This window comes from Epinephelus lanceolatus, chromosome 16 (genome assembly GCF_041903045.1).
Source record: "Epinephelus lanceolatus isolate andai-2023 chromosome 16, ASM4190304v1, whole genome shotgun sequence".
In the NCBI taxonomy this organism is placed as follows: Eukaryota; Metazoa; Chordata; class Actinopteri; order Perciformes; family Serranidae; genus Epinephelus; species Epinephelus lanceolatus.
In genome coordinates, this window is record NC_135749.1 from 6,565,255 (window position 1) to 6,587,289 (window position 22,035).

The 22,035-nt window shown below is 41.0% G+C and overlaps 2 protein-coding genes across 3 annotated transcripts in view; both read right to left on the reverse strand.

Annotated features, from left to right (window-relative positions):
• The window catches only part of trappc9 (trafficking protein particle complex subunit 9), a 323,945-nt gene extending 312,163 nt beyond the window's left edge, over positions 1-11,782 (reverse strand). For both annotated transcript variants that reach the window (XM_033637215.2, XM_033637214.2), the window contains exons 1-4: positions 11,713-11,782; positions 9,534-10,129; positions 5,613-5,758; positions 3,962-4,087 (exon numbers count right to left, since the gene is read on the reverse strand). In XM_033637215.2, the coding sequence (XP_033493106.1) occupies positions 3,962-4,087; positions 5,613-5,758; positions 9,534-10,117 (856 nt within the window). In that variant the 5' untranslated portion in view covers positions 10,118-10,129; positions 11,713-11,782. The remainder of the gene's footprint in view (positions 1-3,961; positions 4,088-5,612; positions 5,759-9,533; positions 10,130-11,712) is intronic.
• A 1,714-nt stretch (positions 11,783-13,496) lies between these two features.
• sh3bgrl3 (SH3 domain binding glutamate-rich protein like 3) lies at positions 13,497-21,940 on the reverse strand. Its single transcript, XM_033636433.2, has 3 exons — positions 21,813-21,940; positions 18,020-18,187; positions 13,497-16,861 (listed from the first exon to the last, which is right to left on the reverse strand). The coding sequence occupies exons 1-3, from the start codon at positions 21,855-21,857 to the stop codon at positions 16,796-16,798; spliced, it is 279 nt and encodes a 92-aa protein (XP_033492324.1). The 5' UTR covers positions 21,858-21,940; the 3' UTR covers positions 13,497-16,795.
• Positions 21,941-22,035: the final 95 nt, after the last annotated feature.

Sequence of the window (22,035 nt, forward strand, 5' to 3'; positions counted from 1 at the left end):
AAGATGCACAGCAATGCACACACATGCAAAGAAGAAGAGCGCTGACTTCAATCAGCTTTGCAAAAGTTTTATGAGGAAGCAAAGGTGCTTGACACTTTTGCTGGACACACAAAGCATTTTGGTGAGTAATGCTGACTGACTAAATATTACTTTTGTTTGTTACAAGGAACATCAACAGAACATTCTTAAATATTTGCTCCATCATATCCTCCTGAGACCTGAACTTCTGTTTGGTTTGCATTATTAATTTCTCCTAGCTATTTGGGATCAGTAGGAACCGAGGAGTATAAAAAATGAAACACTGTCAATGATAATAAAGTCCCAATGTCCTCAAACGAGTACCTTCTACTTAACAGCATCTTATCTTGTCACTGTTACTTAGTCAAATTTGTTGCCATAACAAACTACAAACATTATTAATCATAAATAAACAAGTTTCAGCCATAAAATTTGATCAGATTTTGTGTCGGGATCGGCTTCAGACTGACTCGGCAGAGATAGTGGTTATCTTGTTTTTACATGGATTGGTGTATTGTGCTCTTACTGCCACTAGATTGCAAAATAAAGTGTCCACGAACGAGGACAGGTCTGAGTTAAGTAGAATGAAGTATGAGGTCAAGTAAACCCAAAATGTGATGTCCTCATATGAGGACTCAGGGTGTCAGGAGGACATAAAGATTCTGAAAAATAAATCTTACTGTTGTATATTTGTTATTTAAACTAGTGAATTCATTTCATTCATTGCTGAAATAATTTATGAAGTTAAGTGATTAGTTCAAGAAATGCAAAATGCATTGATGACAATTTTGACCTTCTGGGGGCAGCTGCACAAAACACCTTAAGTTAACATTTTCCTTCAAGTCCAAGTTAAGGTTTCCTCAAATTAAAATCAGTTGCACAAAACACCCTGAAGTCCTCTCCTTGAGGTTTTCTTAACATGTTCACTAAAGTATTTCTGGTTTTCTCCTTGTCTTGGTCTTACATTTAAGGAATCCCTCGACCGCTGCACAAAAGACCTTAGCACGCAAAGTAAGGTAACAAAAAAAATTAAGGTACCTCTGACTCTATGTTAACCACAACATGATTGAGTTTATGGTGATAAATGAAAATGAAGCATCCCAAGAGGTGTGTTCTGCTACCGGGAGAAGCCGATCGATATGCTTTTGATTTTACTCTCTAGATTTGACTGAATTAATTTTCTACTTAATTGTTTCCTCCCACAAACATTGTTTTCTCTTACTTGGGGATCAAATACAGTACAGGCCAAAAGTTTGGACACACCTTCTCATTCAATGCGTTTTCTTTATTTTCATGACTATTTACATTGTAGATTCTCACTGAAGGCATCAAAACTATGAATGAACACATGTGGAGTTATGTACTTAACAAAAAAAGGTGAAATAACTGAAAACATGTTTTATATTCTAGTTTCTTCAAAATAGCCCCCCTTTGCTCTGATTACTGCTTTGCACACTCTTGGCATTCTCTCCATGAGCTTCAAGAGGTAGTCACCTGAAATGGTTTCCACTTCACAGGTGTGCCTTATCAGGGTTAATTAGTGGAATTTCTTGCTTTATCAATGGGGTTGGGACCATCAGTTGTGTTGTGCAGAAGTCAGGTTAATACACAGCCGACAGCCCTATTGGACAACTGTTAAAATTCATATTATGGCAAGAACCAATCAGCTAACTAAAGAAAAACGAGTGGCCATCATTACTTTAAGAAATGAAGGTCAGTCAGTCCGGAAAATTGCAAAAACTTTAAATGTGTCCCCAAGTGGAGTCGCAAAAACCATCAAGCGCTACAACGAAACTGGCACACATGAGGACCGACCCAGGAAAGGAAGACCAAGAGTCACCTCTGCTTCTGAGGATAAGTTCATCCGAGTCATCAGCCTCAGAAATTGCAAGTTAACAGCAGCTCAGATCAGAGACCAGATGAATGCCACACAGAGTTCTAGCAGCAGACCCATCTCTAGAACAACTGTTAAGAGGAGACTGCGCCAATCAGGCCTTCATGGTCAAATAGCTGCTAGGAAACCACTGCTAAGGAGAGGCAACAAGCAGAAGAGATTTGTTTGGGCCAAGAAACACAAGGAATGGACATTAGACCAGTGGAAATCTGTGCTTTGGTCTGATGAGTCCAAATTTGAGATCTTTGGTTCCAACCACCGTGTCTTTGTGAGACGCAGAAAAGGTGAACGGATGGATTCCACATGCCTGGTTCCCACTGTGAAGCATGGAGGAGGAGGTGTGATGGTGTGGGGGTGTTTTGCTGGTGACACTGTTGGGGATTTATTCAAAATTGAAGGCACACTGAACCAGCATGGCTACCACAGCATCCTGCAGCGACATGCCATCCCATCCGGTTTGCGTTTAGTTGGACGATCATTTATTTTTCAACAGGACAATGACCCCAAACACACCTCCAGGCTGTGTAAGGGCTATTTGACCAAGAAGGAGAGTGATGGAGTGCTGCGGCAGATGACCTGGCCTCCACAGTCACCGGACCTGAACCCAATCGAGATGGTTTGGGGTGAGCTGGACCGCAGAGTGAAGGCAAAGGGGCCAACAAGTGCTAAACACCTCTGGGAACTCCTTCAAGACTGTTGGAAAACCATTTCAGGTGACTACCTCTTGAAGCTCATGGAGAGAATGCCAAGAGTGTGCAAAGCAGTAATCAGAGCAAAGGATGGCTATTTTGAAGAAACTAGAATATAAAACATGTTTTCAGTTATTTCACCTTTTTTTGTTAAGTACATAACTCCACATGTGTTCATTCATAGTTTTGATGCCTTCAGTGAGAATCTACAATGTAAATAGTCATGAAAATAAAGAAAATGCATTGAATGAGAAGGTGTGTCCAAACTTTTGGCCTGTACTGTATACTTTTTAGTATCTGCTGTCTATTGTTGTATTCCTCCAAAAGTATAACCTTTTTCTCCTGGGAATAATTTGGTTTCTTGTCTTCTTTTCCTCTGCCCTTTTTTTCACTATCTATAGGCCAACTGTGTGAGGCCATAACTGGGATCACAGGGGTGAGTCGCACACACTTCATGGCAACTTCTACCACTGTAAAATCTATTTCAATGGAGTAAATGCCTTACTGTTGGAAACCTTTTAGGGGGAATCTGTGCAACATCCTTAAATTAGTCCCTGCGCTCAGGAGAAATTAAGCCTAAAGTGTCAAACTTAAGTGAACTCAAGTGGTGCTTTGTGCAGCCAGTCCCTCATTCATCTGTATTTATTTGTATTTTTAAATCTATATGCACCCCTACAATGGCTTCTTGTGCACTAAACATGTAACATACCTGAGTGCTGTTTCTACTGTATTTTACACAGCCACTTTTTCTACTTTTCAGTCCTGTTAATTTGAAAATCTCTATATGCACTTTGCTACTGTTTGTTTTTAGTAACTGTTTTTCACTTAACTGGTGCTCACTGCATGTAATGACAAGTTTCATCAAAACTTGTCTTATTTTAAACCACTGTAAATCAGATGTATAAGCTCAACAATTAAACAATAATAATCTGTAAATTCATTAATAATTAAAAAAATCATTAGTTGCCACTCTAAATCACTCAAGCCTCAGGTATCAGCTCTTTAGCACTGCTTATATTCAGGGTGCAGGGTGATGCTCTGCTGATCGTGTGGTTAAACACAAAGCAGTGTTAATATCACACCACGTTAACAGCGTGTTAATAACAAAATCAGATTCAGTGATGTTAAGTTTGAATCAAATTAGCATCATCAGGGTAAATAAGAGAAGCTCCAGCAGTTTAGGAAGCTGACATCTTGTACTCTGCACACAAAGGAAGCAGCTTAGCTGAGCAACACTTAGCAAAGTTTGAGCTGCCAGTCAGCGGGGACATTCTCACTCAACACAACTCAGTCAGCCCTCAGTTATTATTCCACCCAGACCACTGTTTCCATCAGTCTGGCTCCAGAGGGATGTGCTCACCTGGTCTGTGGCGTTTCCCTGCGTCTGCTGGCTGAGAGATGCTTGGCTTGCGTCCTGCAGTCTTCCCCGCTGTGCCTCCAGGGTAGTGGAATATGACAGAAGCTGAACACAAACCCTCCAACGCAGCTAGAAAGGCACAAAGTATACAAGACAAACACTCAGTCTTTAATTAGCTCCTAATATTGTTTCTGTCAACTTTTTGTTTTGTTTATTGTCAAAGGAACTGAAACATTTTCTGCTGCACTCCCTGCATGTCAGTCCTCGTCTCTCATTCTTCCAACCCACTTTAGATGAAACTGAGCCCACTTCAATTTGGTGAAAGCCTTGACGGCTGCGTTCCCATGTAAACTGCTCACACGCAGGTCCAGTGAAAATATGACAGCTACAGTTATTTGGAAAATAGCTTTATAGAGCACTGAATTTACTGTTTATCAAACCCCACATGAGAAAAGAATTAGCTAGCACACCTCTCAACCCCTCTGCCTCACTTCCCACCGCTAGAAGACTACATTGCCGGAATGAGAGCATTGGCAGCTCTGGAGATGAACCTTCAGTTGGCAGCTGTAGCAACTGGAATTCAGCAAACACAAACCCCAACTCTGGGGGTCTGATCCCAGACCACGCCGACTCCCTGCCAGATCAGCAAACTTTCTGTTGGGGCGCTCACTAGCTCACCTGGCACCCCATGTACAAAGGCTGTTTCCTTGCCGCAGCGGCCACTGGTTTGATTCCAGCCCACGGCCCTTCGCTGCATGTCATCCCCACTCTCTCTGCCCCTTTTACGCTAAATCTGTCCTATCAAACAAAGACAAAAAAAGCCCTCCAAAAAATAAGAAAAAAATAGAAACTTTCTGTTGCTGCCGGTACACAGGTTAGATGCTGATCACCAGCCTGCTGTTTTAAGGGGCCGTACACATGCCACATCTTTAACCGCATGGAAAACACGAGGTTGGGCGCTGAGCACTACTTTTGTGCCTTTTTTGAGCCTGCTTTCAAAAGCGCGGTGGCAGATAACAAGCATGGTACCATAGCCCATTTACCTGAAATCCTAAGTGCAGAACTGATCTTCTTGCAGGAGCTGTTTCAGCCTATCGTCTGTGGGCCAGATGAAAAGCTCTGGCATCCCTGCACTAAAATGGTCAATTTCTCCTCCATATTTATCACAGACTGATAATTAAGGAAGAAGGGAAAGATATCTGTTTGATGTGATTGGTTGTTGCTTATCACAATATGCAGAGTGCGCTGCTGCGTTTCAAATCTGAAGTCAGTTTATCCTGGGGCGTAGCCATCGCGCCCTGAAAAACAGGCCCTCAGGAATGCGTTCACGCCACAACGGTGTCGATCTGGCATTTGAGCGCACCTGCCGCACGTCTACATTAAAAACAATGACTTTGAGGGTGCAAAAAACGTGGCATGTGTACGGCCTCTGAGGTCATTTGGAAACAGTGCAACCATTACATAGTTTTTTAACCAGAGAGCACTGACAAGTTTATTTTTCATCTATAACATGTCCTGCTCAGTACCAACTTTGTAACAATGAATTAATCGACCAGACTCAAGTGGACACATTACAAGGAGACATGAGCTAACACTGAGTAATAAACAAATTCTAACTTTCTGACAGTAATAAGCCACTATTTTCCAGACTTACCACCCAGCCAGAGGAAGTCATTAACCCCCCTGAGCAGCTCCACGGCCATGTGGTAGTGGACCAGGGCGTCCTGTAGCATGCCTGCCTGGAGACACAAGTCCCCTACATGCTTCCTCATCCGCCCCTGGCAGCGCTTTTTATAATGCCTGAGAGAAAGCAGGAGGACAAGGGAGAAAAATATTTTCAGACAACAGGAAGATGAACAGCACGGCTCGAATAACAGTACATGTTATTTTAGTTGATTCATACACTAGACTTTCCTCTTTATTTCAAAACAGTGCTGACTCTCTGCTACTGTCATTTCTTATGTCAGCAGGGTGCCAGGAGAGGAGACTCGGGTGGATCTTATCAGTCAGCTACACAGGGGATGTATGGGGTGGTGGAGCACAAGCAGAGGGCAGCAACAAAACAAGGACGGAGTATGAGCTGACCTACGACCCTGTAGTCTTGCACAATAACACAGGGAGTCGGGAGGGAGCAGCTTCGCCAGGATACGGGGGAATGTAACTGCTTTGAGGGAAATGATGAACCCCATTGTGCAAGACATTTGAGCACTCTGACAGACTGGGAAGGTCATGTGTGGACAAGGTAAAACTTGAGATAAAATGGAGCCATGGACATTTTTCTAAGCTGTACGGCAGCGTAAAAATCTGCATTAAGAGCTATATAAACATGTATTAGGAAAAATCTATATCATACATCTGGCAAATTAAAAATTAATGCTAATGCTCGGTACTTCTGAATAACAATGTAACTGTTCTGTCGGCATAAAACTAAAATAAAACAGCTGCTCTAACGGGAGTCATGAATAAACAACCACAACTATTAAACTGGATCTTTGGACATGAATGCCATTATCAAACTCATGTTTTAAGTTGTAGCTGCAGTGCTACGCCAGGCTGGAAGGTAATGTATGCTCTCATGAATATAGATCCACGATCCATGGTCGGTGTCTCACTCCAGCTTCTATACCTTCCCAATCTAAATGTTCTCCTGAAGATGCGACAAACCTCAGTAGCATGTCCTGTGCCAAACTGTGTTCAGTCAGTGGGGCCAAACTATCAGCTCCTCCTTTAAAGAACCATACCATTGTTTTTGAATTTTTAAGCATATAAATATTACATGATGTTTAACATTGAGTTTGGGCATCTTCCACGGTATGCAAATGGATTTTTGAATGATGAAGGTGGCCACTGGTTTCAGGTTAATTTGACATGTTAATCCAACAGCAGAGACGACAAACATGCCTGAGACAAGTCATTCATCATTCTGTCTGTAGGTTAGCGCCTTAGTCTTAATTTCAAATGTGTATGTTTAGAGCTTCAGGCAACACTTAAACAAGGCTGTAATTTCCCTTTAATTTCCAAGAAGTTTCCTGGAAAGAACCAGTCTATGTCATTGTAACTAATTAAAGGGAAAGCAGAGACAGAATTAAATTGGTGCACTTTCAATTAATTAACTAACCTCTTTTAGTCAGAGCACAGCAGCTCAGCAGAACATGCACACAATTTAACATACGTATATGGAGAATTAAGGGTTTTGTTTTCAAGGAAATACATAAGTCTCCTATAACTCGTACATATTCCATCGTTCTTTCCAGTACGCTTCTCAGAAATTACTGAGAAATTATAAAATAAACGTTACCAAGTTTACATCTCCTTCTCTCTCTGCACAACAAAAAATGTTTCATATATTTCCTGTTAGAGCGAAACACAGTTTGTATTTTATCTTTGTTATTAGATGATATATCATATATTTATATAAAATAAATACATATGAATATATATAAGTTAAAAAAGGATAAATCAGCTTTTGCTTGCGTTAATTTTATGTCATGTCTCAATATTAGTTTTTAGTGCATGCAGATGAAAGTGTAGACTGTTTAAGATTTACTGGACAGATCTTTCCTTATTTTTTTTTAAAGATATTTTTTGGCCATTTTTGCCTTTATAATGGACAGGACAGCTAAGTGTGAAGGGGGAGAGAGAGAGGGAGTGACATGCAGCAAAGGGCCACAGGCTGGAGTCGAACCCGGGCTTCTACGGCAACAGCCTTGTACATGGGGCACCTGCTCTATCCACTAAGCCACCAACGCCCCTGGACAGATCTTTCAAGTGCTGGTTGGAAGTTCCAACACAGGGCTGGGCTATATATTGATAATATATTAATATTGTGATAAGAGACTAGATAGATATTAGATTCTGGATATCGTAAAATCATAAGTGTTGTCTTTTCCTGGTTTTAAAGGCTGCATGACAGTTAAGTGATGGATTTTACCAGACTGATCTAGCTGTTCTATTATTTGCCTTTAATTATTCAGTGATATGTATACACACACTACTGATAATTTTTCATCAAAAACTAAATTCATGGGGCGCCCAGTGGATCAGTGGGTAGAGCAGGTGTCCCTGCATGTCGTCCTCTCTCTGTCTTCCCCTTTCACGCTTAATACTATCCTATCGATTAAAGGCAAAATGCCTAATAAATTAAAAAAAAACTATGTGTAAATATTTTCTGAAATTACCAATAGATAATAGTCATTATCACTACAATATTTATATTGAGGTATGCAGTGAAAAATACCATAGTATTTGAATTTCTCCGTATTACCCAACCCTTGTTCCAACATCCAATTTGACAGATTGGTACCTGAGTGAAAGCACGTGCAAAAAATGTTGGGAAATCTGACAAGGACGAACAAATAACATGGAAACCTGGTCATTGTGAAAACAGTCACGCAAACTTGGCATCTTCTTGGACAAAAAAAAAATGCTGTTTGGTGGTCCGCTGAAGTTTTAAATGTTGAGGCTTCCCACCAGCACTTAAAGGCACAGACCATGAATACACAGCTACTGTCTCTGTGCTGTGCAGCAGCTGTAGAGTAACTTCAAACAAGCTGAATGAATGGATAAACAGACAGAGAGACAGATCGATCGATATATAGGTAATGAAACCAGTGGCTGCCAGTAGGGCAGAAAGATCAGCAGTAATTAAGAGTACACATGATGAAAGCACAGACAAACACTGGTATGGTGCTTTAAATGCCCTCTGACTCAATCTTACAAATAGTATAAGACTGTAAATTAGTTGCCAAGATGGAAACATTGCTGATATGTGTGGAACTCTTGCAAGGAGCTTTAATGCAGTACTGCAAATCAGGCCTCCTAATGATCAGGTTGGTTGTGATGGGCCTAGATTATTTCTTAATTTTAGTAGCTAGTCTTACTGTTTTACAGCTGGGGATATTCTTTGCCTGTAACTTCTATCAAACTGTCGAACTATCACCTTTGGCTTCTCAGGTTCGTTAAAATACTTCATATTAAGATTACATGCGTACAATAAGTAACACAACATGTAAAGTACAGACGACAATAACAGACATGGCTCCAGTGTGAATGGTGTATACAAATGTAGCAAAGATATTGTTGTTAATGTTCTCTGTTTCTGCAGCTGCTCTATGGTGTCTTCCCGAGGGCAGTGTAAACTGAAGCCTGCAGAGGAGCGATGAGTTTGGCTGGGAGTCATGAGCAAATGCACAACAGCACAGAGGTCTGGCGTTGTCTTTCAGGGGCAGAGCTAAAGCCGATGGGATCGGTATGGGTCAACTAAACTTATGAGTCTAGCGTCTCACCTTTTCACACCCAACAATAAACTCACAGGACAGTATGAAAGAAAAAAAGAAGAAAGACAAATAAACCAAGGTGAAGAAAAGAAAATGAACGCAGCAAAAATCAAGAGACAGATTTTTGAGAGGATCACTTCTGAGCAGGCAAGGCTGACATGTAACAAGCAACTTGACACAGAAACAAACACAAACTAATAATGCAGTTATCATATTAACTGGCTGCAGTGAACATCGAAGCATTAAATGCTACAGTGCTTTGAAAAACAGGTGGTGGTGCAGCAAAAACATCAACTCACCTGCTATCCGTGTCCAAACCCACAAAGTCCTTCTTCTCAAAGGGAACACAGAGCAGTGGTATCTTGTCACCTGACTTGTCTGTGGCTCGGTCAAGACGCTTTGACTCCAGAACAATAAATATGGACTCCACAAAGTCGTCCACCCTCTTCTCCACATCTGGGCAGTCTTCAAAGCTGGAGTAGAAGGCCACATCTGTCCGCTGCTGCTCTGCGATCTCTCCCTGCAGCCCAAACACCAGCAACCGCGAGTCGTACAGGGTGGAGCTGTACACCTCCTTCTGGCCGTGAAAGCGCTCGGCAGTCTGAGGCCACTCTTTGGCCGTGGCGCAGGTGGTGATGGAGATGAGGCCCACCACCTTGCGGTGCGTCTGGAAGTCCCCCCACTCGTTGTTTTCAGGAAGGTAGTGGTGGCGGTAGCGGATGTAGAGGAGGCGCTGCGAGTCCCTGATGCTCACCTGGCTCACACTGGCGATGCGCTTGTAGATCTTGAAGAACTGGTCCTCGGGTACGATGCCGACCGGCTGGACCACCACAAGCACTGTCTGGTGGTCCTCGGCACACTGCATGTAGTCTGGGACGCTCATCTTCACATGTGGCTTCAGGGGACAGAAAAACAAAAACATTTACATAGAACTGATCATATTCTACTTTTTGTTTGATCAATGAACATGCAATAACTTCTGTGCATCTCAGTATTACAACTTATTGTTTAACTCTTATTACATTTCTTCAGTAGACAGTGCCTCCAATGAAAACTGTTCACAGCACAAATTCTGCATTCGGAATGGGGAAGAAAGGTGATTTAAGTGACTTTGAACGTGGCATGGTTGTTGGTGCCAGACGGGCTGGTCTGAGTATTTACTGGGATTTTCAGCACAACCATCTCTAGGATTTACAGAGGATGGTCCAACAAAGAGAAACTATCCAGTGAGCCAAAATGCCTTGTCGATGCCAGAGGTCAGAGGAGAATGGCCAGACTGGTTCAAGATGATAGAAAGGCAACAGGAAGTCAAATAAGCACTGGCTCCAACCAAGGTGTGCAGAAGACCATCTCTGAAGCAACAACACCTTGTCCAACCTTGAAGCAAATGGGCTACAGCAGCAGAAAACCACACCAGGTGCCACTCCTGTCAGCTAACAACAGGAAACTGAGGCTACAATTCACACGGGTTTTCTCACCAAAACTGGACAATAGAAGATTGGAAAAACCACATTCAGATGGAAGCATGGATCCATCCTGCCTTGTATCAACGCTTCAGGCTGCTGCTGGTGGTGTAATGGTGTGGGGGAGATTTTCTTAGTACCAACTGAGCATGGTTTAAACACCACAGCCTACCTGAGTATTGTTGCTGACCGTGTCCATCCCTTTATGACCACAGTGTACCCATCTTCTGATGGCTACTTCCAGCAGGATAACGCACCATGTCACAAAGCTCACATCATCTCAAACTGGTTTCTTGAACATGACACTACTCCAGTACTGCAGCGACTGTGTGATGTCATCATGTCAATATGGACCAACATCTCTGAGGAATGTTTCCAGCACCTTGTTGAATCTATGCCGCCAAGAATTAAGGCAGTTCTGAAGGCATAAGGGGGCCAACCTGGTACTAGCAAGGTGTACCTAATAAAGTGGCCAGTGAGTGTATGTACTCAAAGCCTCTGACGTTTGAATGAAAAAGTGCTCCTTGATATGCAGTGAGTGTAAAGCTGCACCCAGAGACTCCTCGGTAGTCCAACAGAAACATAAAACTTTCAGACTAAATTCAACCTTCCCTCTGTCTAAAAGCAAAGCATCACCTGCTGCTGTCTGTGCTAACATAAACACCAGGTAGTGTCAGCTAACTGTGACAGCTGACAGCTTTATTATCGCAGTGGTCAAATGTTACGAACTGGCATGTCACAGAACACACGTCCTCGTGCTGTTAGCTTGTATTTCGCTAATTTAACACCACGAGAAATAGCTTTAATTAGGCTATAACGTTACTGTCTTAACAAAACAGTTGTGTTAGCTAGCTTAGCTTAGCTAGCTAGCGAGCTAGCCTTTGAATTGGCTGCTCCTGACAGTCACACAGGAACAACTGACTGAAATAACCAGGTTATTAATGCACATATCAGCTCAGAGAGTCCTCTGTCTTTCACACCGGTGTCTTTAAAATATAACATATATGCACGTTACCTTAGCAGAGACCTGTCAAGTGATACAGCTTCCTTCTTTGGACCAGTGTTTTACAACACTTAAGGTAACGCTAATCAACAATAGAATATCCGGTTTCCACTTTCAAAATAAAAGTATCACAAGACTGAGAAACAACATTAAATTGTGATAACCTGTAGTTCGGAGTCATCAGATAATTTCACTGTTGCACTTATGTTAACTGAGCAATAAATATGTCCGTCTGGGTCACCACATCATATCCACATTACAATATTTTTTGGGGGGGGATATAATCATAGTTACACTGTGGTATATTATCATCTTGTGTGGTGGGGCAAAGTGTTTATCTGGGCTATTGTAAAGGATCATTCCCACACTATTCCTCTGTTTACCCTTTAAAAAGGATGGATCACTGAATGGGTCCATTGGGCACAGGCCCAGGGACCTAAAATAGGGGCCCAAGGTGAGGGCCCTGGGCTCCCCTCGCATTCACATGTAAAGTGTCATTCAAAATAACATGTACTGTCCACTAAGTGACTCAAACTGAATTTAAAGAGACACAAAGCTACCACAAAGAGACACAACATGACCACAAAGAGACTACAAACACAGACAAAAAGACACAAATGTTAAGTTTTGTTTAGTTTATTTGAGAAATGACATGCAAAATTAATAGATAGGCCCTCATATAAAAATCCCAGAATTAACCAAGAGGCCAGTTTTATTATCTGTAGTCTCTGACCAAGGTGTTACAAAAGGCTAATGACCTCAAAGAGACACAAAGTGACTACAGTGAGACGAAACATGGCCACAAAGAGACAAAAGTGACCAGAAAGATCCAGAGAGCAACAGCAAAAATAACACACAGAAACACAAAATCACAAGATGATGCATAGAGACACAAAACAACAATAAAGCCTGTGTCTGTTGTGGGACCTCTTGCACCTTTGTACCCGGGGCACATTGTCTCACAATCCGCCCATGCCCATTACCCTTTAGTAGCATGTACATTAACGAATGGAGTTATATTTTTGTGTCTTATTCTTTAAAACAAGATTACAATAATATGCAATGTTGTGTTAAATGTCACATGATGTTCTGCTTTTACTTTGAAATCAGGGTTTTTGTTTCCTATTGTAGGGCTTCTTCTTCTTCTTCTTCTTCTTCTTCTTCTTCTTCTTCTTATGCAAAGGTAGAAGTCTAATGCCACATTAGCGCCACCCAAAGAACACATAAGGTACTGCACCTGAGCAAAACCACGATTGGTATTGCTCTTCAAATGTATTGTGACTTCCTAGTGATTATTATTGATGAATGTTAATTTAAATACATGCCTCATAAGAATGACCTCCTATTAGCCAATCATATAAAACTAGCTGGTATGCATTTAAGTTTTGTCTAACAAACTAGGTCTGTGTACACTAACTTGATGTCGTATTTCACCATTACAAAAAGTCTGTGTACAATCGTTCAGTGAAATTATGTAGCTCACACACAACATTGCTATGAATATAGCGAGGTAGACCATGGAAGATGCCATCATGCGCTGGTGATGAGAATATTCCACTGACTTGCCAATTAGAATCAACTCTCTTGTGGGTGAGCTAATGTCCCCACACTATCCTGTAAAATTCCTTATTAATGTGAGGACTATGAATAGAAAATGACACATTTTAATTTTGGGTTTCTGTTGTTATAAATTACATCAACCTTCTAACATGCCAGAGTTAATTTAGGCTGACTGTCCTCTGGTTTAAAGTTTTCGGTAGAACCCATTAATGAATAAATAAATATATATCCAGACAGGTAGTCAACTTCATTTTATTTTTTCACCCATAAATCACTTTTCACAATCTTCTTGGAAGACAACAGCATTTTATTCCCTATTTTCTTCTCTTTTTTTGGCCAAGGGGAATTGGTCCAAAAGCAAAGTAGGAGCTCAGATAGAGACATGGAATGTCTTAAACATGTTTCATAGTGAATATACATCAATAGCAGGCAAACATCTACAACCATTGACTTACAAAACAGTGCACAAACATTGTGTGTGAAGGCTGTCATTACTACAGATCCCAAACTGTAACAACACAATGTTGAGAGCAGGGCAGATGTTACGAGTAGGAGAGAGAAACCATGTTGTCCTCCGTTTAAAAAAAAAAAAAAAGATGAACAACCCAAAACATGAGCATTATGTTCCAACTGAAGTCAGTCAACTGAATGAATGCATAAACATAAAAGCACAAATAAGTGAAGCCTTCATTTTTCCCATGTGGTGAGTGTTCCCTAAGGCTAGTAAGACTGAGCTTTGACCTTCATGTCTGTGTTCAGAGTGAGGCAGGGTTTCAGTGCATAGTCACATTACTGCATCTTCATGCCCGGGACAGTCAGTGATACTGTAACACAAAATAAACAAAAGAAAGGAAAAGCTACGCGGTTGAAAAGCTCAAAGATTCACATCTTTTTCAGTCTAATCGTTTACAATCGATATGAAATGCGTCCTTCTAAATGTTTGCCATCTTTGTGCACCGTCAGTCAGCGATACAGAGCTCCCGTCGGTGCCAGGAACGAAGCGTCCGAGTTATACAGATTATGGGGAACACAGAAGATGGCAGGTAAGTGCTAATACTACAGTGAAAATCCACCTGCAAAGCGCTTTACAGATATATATTGGCACCAAATGTGAAGTTAAGAAATGTGTTCATCCTGCTCCATTGGGTGCTAACATTAAGCAGCTAACTACTGAAAGTTCTTCAACTGATTACCAACCTTTTTATTAACTCTGGCCCATTGGTGACCATTGTCACAGATCTAATGCGAGTTTTTGGTTTCCAAATTAAACTTATTCTGATGATAAACACTGACAGGGGCGCGGCCATGAAAACCGTCTTTTTGGATTTTTCACAATTTATTTATTTTGACATTGTTGTACCTATGAATTATGTTTCCTCGCATAAAGGTATGTTTACGCACTAGATAATACATGGGGAAATCCTTTTGGTGTCCTATATAGTAAAATGTAAATACATATATTACTGGAATCAGCCTATCAAATACAAACCATGTATAAGTACTTGTGTACTAAACGGTAGCTACGACTGGACGCCAGTGAAGCCACAATGTGTGTGATTTGTAAACGTACGACTTCTGACTGATTCTTTCAGTAGCATTATAAGGTAGTTTTAAGAAAAGACATGTTAAGGTGCAGACACACCCAACCAACATCAAAGAACTAGCGGCGCCGAAAGCCAACTGTTGAGTCGTCTACGTCGCCTCACGTCGCCCTGTGTCAGTTGCATTTGAACACACTACACGGACTACATCCGACGGCCAAGTAGCACGTACATTCTGCGCCAGTGGAAATAACGCAAAAATGGAAACCAGAAGTCCGAGGAATTCATGAGATAAACAAAGTAGCAGAGTCCTGTCAGCCGAGGGGTTTCCTATCTGTGCAGGCGAGCACCGCAGCACCTCCACGGACTATTACATCCAGATGATTCAACATGCTCAATCTGCCAAAAAGCCGCCAACGATACGGGACACACCACAAAAACTAGACCGACAGATGTTTACCGACAACCTGACTTTGGTTGACGGCCAACCGTCGACAAGTGTTTGTTAAGACCTTGTAGATTATGTGGCTATTTTTTGATTTACTATATATTTCACAAACATATCATCCGCATTTATCTTTGTTGGACATTTCCAAAACTTTGCTTAAAGATTCGACCACTAACAGCGCTATGGATCGAAGTTTGTTCAAGTGGCTCCCTGTTTCGTTTGTATCGAACACACGGGTGATACAAACTCCCATCACCAGTTTCCCCCTACACAGAGAGTAGGAGAGGAAGAGGAAGAAGACTGCATGCTAGTAAACATGGATGTAAACAATGCACGACTTCAAATATTTTTTTGAAACAGTCAAGACCTGAAGAAGAAAAAAAAATTCACCTCAAGGACATGTATTTTTTTGCTAAAAATGTAATATATAAAAAACTTCCATATACTCGTCCATGTTTGGGAGAGACTGATGAGTCGTGCTCTTGCGCTGTTCATGCAAAAGTTTTTTAGATTTTACTTTTTCAGCAAAAATGTTTGGAAAGTTTAGCGTACAACTGTATAAATGAGACTTTGATTACACTGCAGGAGTTGTGTGAGTTTGTAAACTGATGTTTTGGTATAGTTCTGCTGTTGTTCAACCTGTCTGCCTCTTACTTTGAATTTTAAGATTATTTTCTGTTTTTGGATTCTTCATTCACGGTGGAGGCATGAGAGAAAGGACAAATGTTCTTCCCGAATTCAGCGAACCACGGGGTGAGTGTTGGACACACAAATGATCATTTGGGTTTGACGTATTCTTCTAATATTTACTTTTTGACTTGACTAAGGTCAGCTCAGCGCAGGACGTCAGTGGTTACAGCGGGTTACTGCGTACAGTGACCAATGGACCAAAATTACAAAAAGTTGTCCGTGCCAAAAAGGCATCTATGACTCCTAATTAATTGGGTTTAAGGACGTTACAGCCCTTGCTACGTCTGTGTGCATTTGCACCCATGTGAATACAAATAGTGTGCAGTCATGTACAACATGGGAACTTGAAGGCTACAATAAAAAGACGACAGAGTAGTTAAGACTGAGTGATGATGGTTTGTTTGGTCTGCAGAGGATCAGGAAGATTCTGGGTTGAATGCTGTCATCCAGCGGATTAGTTTAATCTCCAGAGATCATGTGGCCGTGGCCAAGATTAGTCGACCTAATTACCGCACATTTAGACACCCCACTGACTCCGAGTGGACTCAGAGCACTTAGAAAAACTAGTCTGTCAGACGGGGAACAGGTCTGGAAGAAATCAAAAGGAATGAACAGAGAATAGAAAACAGAATCAAACAGATTAAGACTGAGTCTTATGGTGCAGTATGGGGAATGTGTGTCTTCTGATTAGTTAGATACAGGATATTTGGCATTCTTCATTATGGCATTGAAAGTGAGTGGATACTGCCAGTGGTGCAGAGAGAGACTGGATAAAGGGCCTCCATCAGGGCACGAGGTGGGGGGGTAGGTGGTTGGGGGAATGGGGTTAAGATGGAGAATTCACACTCCGCCCTCCTCATGCCAGTTTCAGAAATTGGTCCACTGTATCTGCTTCCACCGCCTCGGAAAACATTTCATAGTCCTGTGGAGAGACAGAGAGGCAATAAGCAAACAAGAAAACAAACGAGGCAGCTATTGAGTCCTAGAAGTGTCAAAGCCTTTCTGCCATTTTTACACTGAAACCACAGGAGTGATGTGTGTGTTGTGTCTCTTTGTGGTCATTTTGGGGCTCTTTGGGGTAGTTAAGTTTCTTCTTGAGGTAATTATGTGTCCTTAGTGGTCGTTTTGTGTTGCTTTGTAGTAATTGTGTGTCTCTTTGTGGTTGTTTGCCTGTTTTTGTTGTCATTTTGTGTCTCTTTGTGGTTGTTTTGCCTGTTTTTGTGATCATTTTGTGTCTCTTTGTGGTCATTTTGTGTCTCTTTGTGGTTGTTTGCCTGTTTTTGTTGTCATTTTGTGTCTCTTTGTGGTTGTTTGCCTGTTTTAGTGGTCATTTTGTGTCTCTGTGGTTGTTTTGCCTGATTTTGTTGTCATTTTGTGTCTCTTTGTGGTTGTTTTGCCTGATTTTGTTGTCATTTTGTGTCTCTTTATGGTTGTTTTGCCTGATTTTGTGGTCATTTTGTGTCTTATTGTAGTTGTTTTGCCTGTTTTTGTCATCATTTTGTGTCTCTTTGTGGTTGTTTTGCCTGTTTTTGAGATCATTTGTGCCTCTCTGCAGTTCCTTCGCATCTCTGTGTGGTCTTTTTGTGTCTCCTCTGGGTCATTTTGACTCTCTTTCTGTTTGGTACATCTTAATTTGAGTGACATTTTGCAAGTGAAGGCCAGGGGCCCAGTGACAAAATGACCCCCTAGGCCTGTGCACGGTAGGCCTGTTCAGTAATCCATCCATGCTTCAGTTTGTCGCTAACACAGTGTGCTGTTTAATTCTTAACATGAACGTATGAAGGTAATTTCTGAACAAGACCCTCGACATTTGGTTGTTAGAGAACTGTGGGAAAAATATGTACTAAGCAGGTTAAGTTACAGTTGAAATATAAATCTGTGAGTGCTCTCTGGTTGACAATAGCAGTATCTATATTACCATACAATAAACACATCTTGTTGATAATCAGCCATCATTCAGGCTGATACACATGTTACATGCTAATACTGGTGACTCAAGTGCCAGTAAAAAAATACAGTAACATTTCAAATGATCCTATGACTACAAAAATAGTGTGTCGAGTGTGTGTGCTTTTCTCACCCCACAGTACTGGTCTTCATTGAAAAGCTGGGGTGGGACCGCCGTGGGGTTCCCTGCTTTGTTCTTCATTTCATCACGCAGCTCCCCACCCACAGAGATGTCGATGAGCTCGTACTGGATTTTTTTGCTATCAAGGATTCGTATCACTTCCGCCTGTTGAGACTTCACCTGAAACACAACAGCACCTATCAGAAATGTTTTCAACCCCTGCGTAACTGTTCAACCCTGAGGATAAAAAACTGCCATCAAAACTCAAATCCTGTCGTCAGTGTGATGATTAATAGGCAGACAAAGATCATCACACAACTTTGATGAACTGAATAAACTTTGTCATATTATCTCTCCTGGAGGTCGGGGACATTTAGGCATGTGAGAGCAAAAACAAACCATATGATTTAACTACTTTTCAAGGCTGTTCCTTTAATAACGCAGCGGCTCTATCCGTCTCCTGGGTGATGATTAATAGACTGAGTGAAAGCTCTGCTATCTGTTTCAGCAACTGAGGAAGTTGGGAGGGGGATTGTTAAAGTGACCACACCTAAGCACAGCAATAACTGGAAACACACAAGCTGGCATTTAGTCGGCCACACACAGCTGTTGTACAGCCAGTGTCCTTGCGTTGAAAGAGAGAATCACTTTTACAGATTCAGCAGTTAAGAGTCTCTGAATGGCGCGAGCAGTTGACGAAGGAACTAAAACTGAACACAATATTTTCAACTAGAGTGACTGCATTTGAAATACTAGTGACAATTCTCCAATGGGATCACACCAGCAGCCATACAGTGATCCATGAAGTTAAAAGACTGTGGACCAAGAGCGTAAAGGGTATGTGTGCGTGGGTGCGTGTGGCTGGGGGTCCTCTTTCCTACTTCCTATAAAGAAGGTTAAAGAAAGGAGAAGTCACAGCATTAATTTGTGTCATATTATTGGAGTCCTTCACATGCACAGTAAAGTCTGGTCTTCACTATTCAAAAGGCTCAATAGCTGATGCGCTATCATAGAACATGGAAATGACTGATTCGTTTCACTGAGGACGTCCAGAGTCCGAAACATATTGAGAAAGATAAAGGTGACGATAATAATCCTGCAATAACTGAAAAGATCCTTTAAAAAAAAGAGCATAAATAAATGTTTTCTCTATAAAAACATTCGATTGTATATCAGCCGCCATCTATCTGAGTGTACCAAAAAAGTTCTGTCAGGTCCAACGCACCCAAAGAGCACCTGAGCGGACACCATTTCTTAATTTCCAGGACTGTCTGCTCGAACCCACGCTCAGGTACATAGTACGTGTCACCGGGCGAAGTAGGTCTGGACAATATATAAATATTATATCGATACTGTGATATGAGATTAAATATCATCTTAGAGTTTGGATATCGTAACATTGTAAATGTCGCCCTGGTTTTAAAGGCTGTATTATAGTAAAGTGATGTCATTTTCTGAGCTTACCTGACTGTTCCAGCTGTTCCATTATTTGCCTTTACCTACTCAGTCATTATATCCACATTATTGAGGGGTATTTATCAAAAATCTCATCTTATAAATATTCTCAGAATCAGAAATACTTCACTGTGACTCATTACAGTCGCTCCAATGTAAAGACAAAAAATGTGCTTTATGCTACAACGTATAACACTTCAGATATTAAGAATAAAATATATATCTTCACTGTGCTGAGTCTGTAAATGTGTTAAAATATAAAAATATGTGCATTGTGCTACATTACACTATATAAACTAGTGTTACATTCAGATATATAATATATGCATTATGCTATAATGGTTACTACAATATATACATCAATAGAATAAAAACAAGAACAAGAATAAACATAAGAAATATGCAGAGTTGTGGACATTGTGTGTTGAATAAATATACTGAAAAATATTGCACGGGTGAACAACTGCACCAGTTATTGCACATTAAGAGATCAAATCTACAATATCGTTGCAATATCAATATCAGGGCACCTGGTCAAAAATATTGTGATGTTTGATTTCCTTCAAAGCATCCCACTTTATGGCAAAGTTTTCAAAACTGCGTCTGTGGTCGGGCTGAGCAATATGAAGATATTATATGGTTATCAAGATATGAGACTATATATATATATCATCTTAGATTTTGGATGTCGCATCGTGAGATGGCATAAATGGTGTTTTTTCCTTCCCTCATTTTAAAAGCTGCATTACAAATATCATGATATAATTTTCAGGACATATTGTCTGCGGTAGTTTCCACTACAATAGGTGTCTCCTGCACCACATTTTGTCATGACAACACACTCACACACAAACACACACACAAGGTGAGAACAATAGCAGTTCCGTTGTCGCAGCCAGTAATGACTTCTGGCTAAGATATTTAGGTCTGAGACGACTGTGTGGTATTGAGACGGAAACATTCTGGAAGTGCTGCACGTACTAATATTGCACATTCAGATCTTTCATGTGTCGTACCATTGCAGAACAGTTCATAAGGTTTATTAGAGGGGGCAAATTTTAGAGTTAATTTCAAAACAAAAATTATTAGGCTATAATAGCAAATACGCTTTTGTTTCTTGGGCATGTTTTCATTTTGGAATAGGAGGGATGGTCTTACAATAGTCTAAGTAAACAAAATGTGTAAAATATATAACCAATACATACATTAAGATAATTTTAAATATACTGGTTTTCTTTATCTCATCTCAAATGATCTGAAATACACCTTTGGCTATGGAAAAATGAATAGTTACTATAGGAGAGCAGTGCAGCAGGTGCTGTGTTAGTGGCATGTAAGCAATCAAAATCTTCCTTTTGAACACTTCTGAAGCTACCTAGAAGCATGACTGCACATGAGAGGGTTAAACGCCAGTGCACGTCACAAAACTTTTTTACTACATGAATTCCTCACATCTAATTGATACCAGATGTTCAGCCCAGTGGTTTGCCATACACTTTTCATAGTGCTGCACAGTTACTCCTACATGGGATGTTGTGTTTTACCACACTTCACTAGTGTCTGCAAATGAATGACAACCTCTTCCAATGGATTCATTCTAATATAGTCTATGGAACTGTGATGCAAAACTCCATAAGAAAAACAAACTATTTAAGGATATCTTGCTTAGAAACTAACAAATGCATAAAAGAGTTGATTTTTCCTAAGTGACAGGGTCTAGTAATGAGTACGGCTTATGTTTAAACCACCGGGCAGTTTTTATTTAAGCTACTTTTCTGATTTTTGCAGGATTGTAACGCTAGCTTACCGCCAACCTACAGTCATGGGAACAACAAGAATGAGCAGGTTTTTTACATTAAATTTGGCGTACAGTAAGGTAACGGATACATCTGCTTGCTAGCGTTACACATAGCGATTGCAGGTGGTCCTATGTACCAAAATGACACTTTAATAGTTAGCTTTTAATATAGATAATACGGTCTATATGAGCTAACAAAGCATGCTCGATTAATAAAACACCTTTCCTCTTCCGTATAACGGAAATGAGGTGGAGTATGTATCCTGGCTCGTATCTGTAACCCCTATATGTTTAGTTTAGTCACATTTACAACTGCTAACTTTCACCTCCACCATTAAGCCCACACAGCCTGGTAATGCTGACGTTACATTATTGATATAAAGGGGCGCTGAGTAACGTTAGCACAGGCCCACTGCACCGTTAGTCAGGAGGAAGCTATAGCTGATAGGGTGCTGGGTGTGTCTGTTGGACGGAGCTTTGTTAGCTGCCGCCACCGGAGCTCGAGACACAAACATGGCGTTAAGTTCATGATGTTACGGCCGCTTCACTCACCGTCCGTGAGGCAGTAACGGTGGTGTAGTACAGTTTGATTCCCATTGCTGCGGGTCCTTCCACTGCCTTTGTGTATCTGCTTGCCAGCACCTTTCTCTCGCCTGTGTCAAGCTCAACGGTTAGCGGTAACAAGAAGGCGGAAGTGTGGCAGTGTTTTCAAAATAAAAGTCGTGCATTTCCACATTAAGGGAAAACAAACAAGGTGTAACAGAAAAAGGTAAAA

Excerpts from the sequence above, each read along its gene's own strand:
- sh3bgrl3 (XM_033636433.2), bottom strand. The coding sequence starts at position 21,857 with ATGGGAATCAAACTGTACTACACCACCGTTACTGCCTCACGGACG. Across the intron at positions 18,188-21,812 it reads CCGTTACTGCCTCACGGACG|GTGAAGTCTCAACAGGCGGA; the intron begins GTGAGTGAAGCG and ends GTTGTGTTTCAG. Across the intron at positions 16,862-18,019 it reads ATGAAGACCAGTACTGTGGG|GACTATGAAATGTTTTCCGA; the intron begins GTGAGAAAAGCA and ends GTCTCTCCACAG.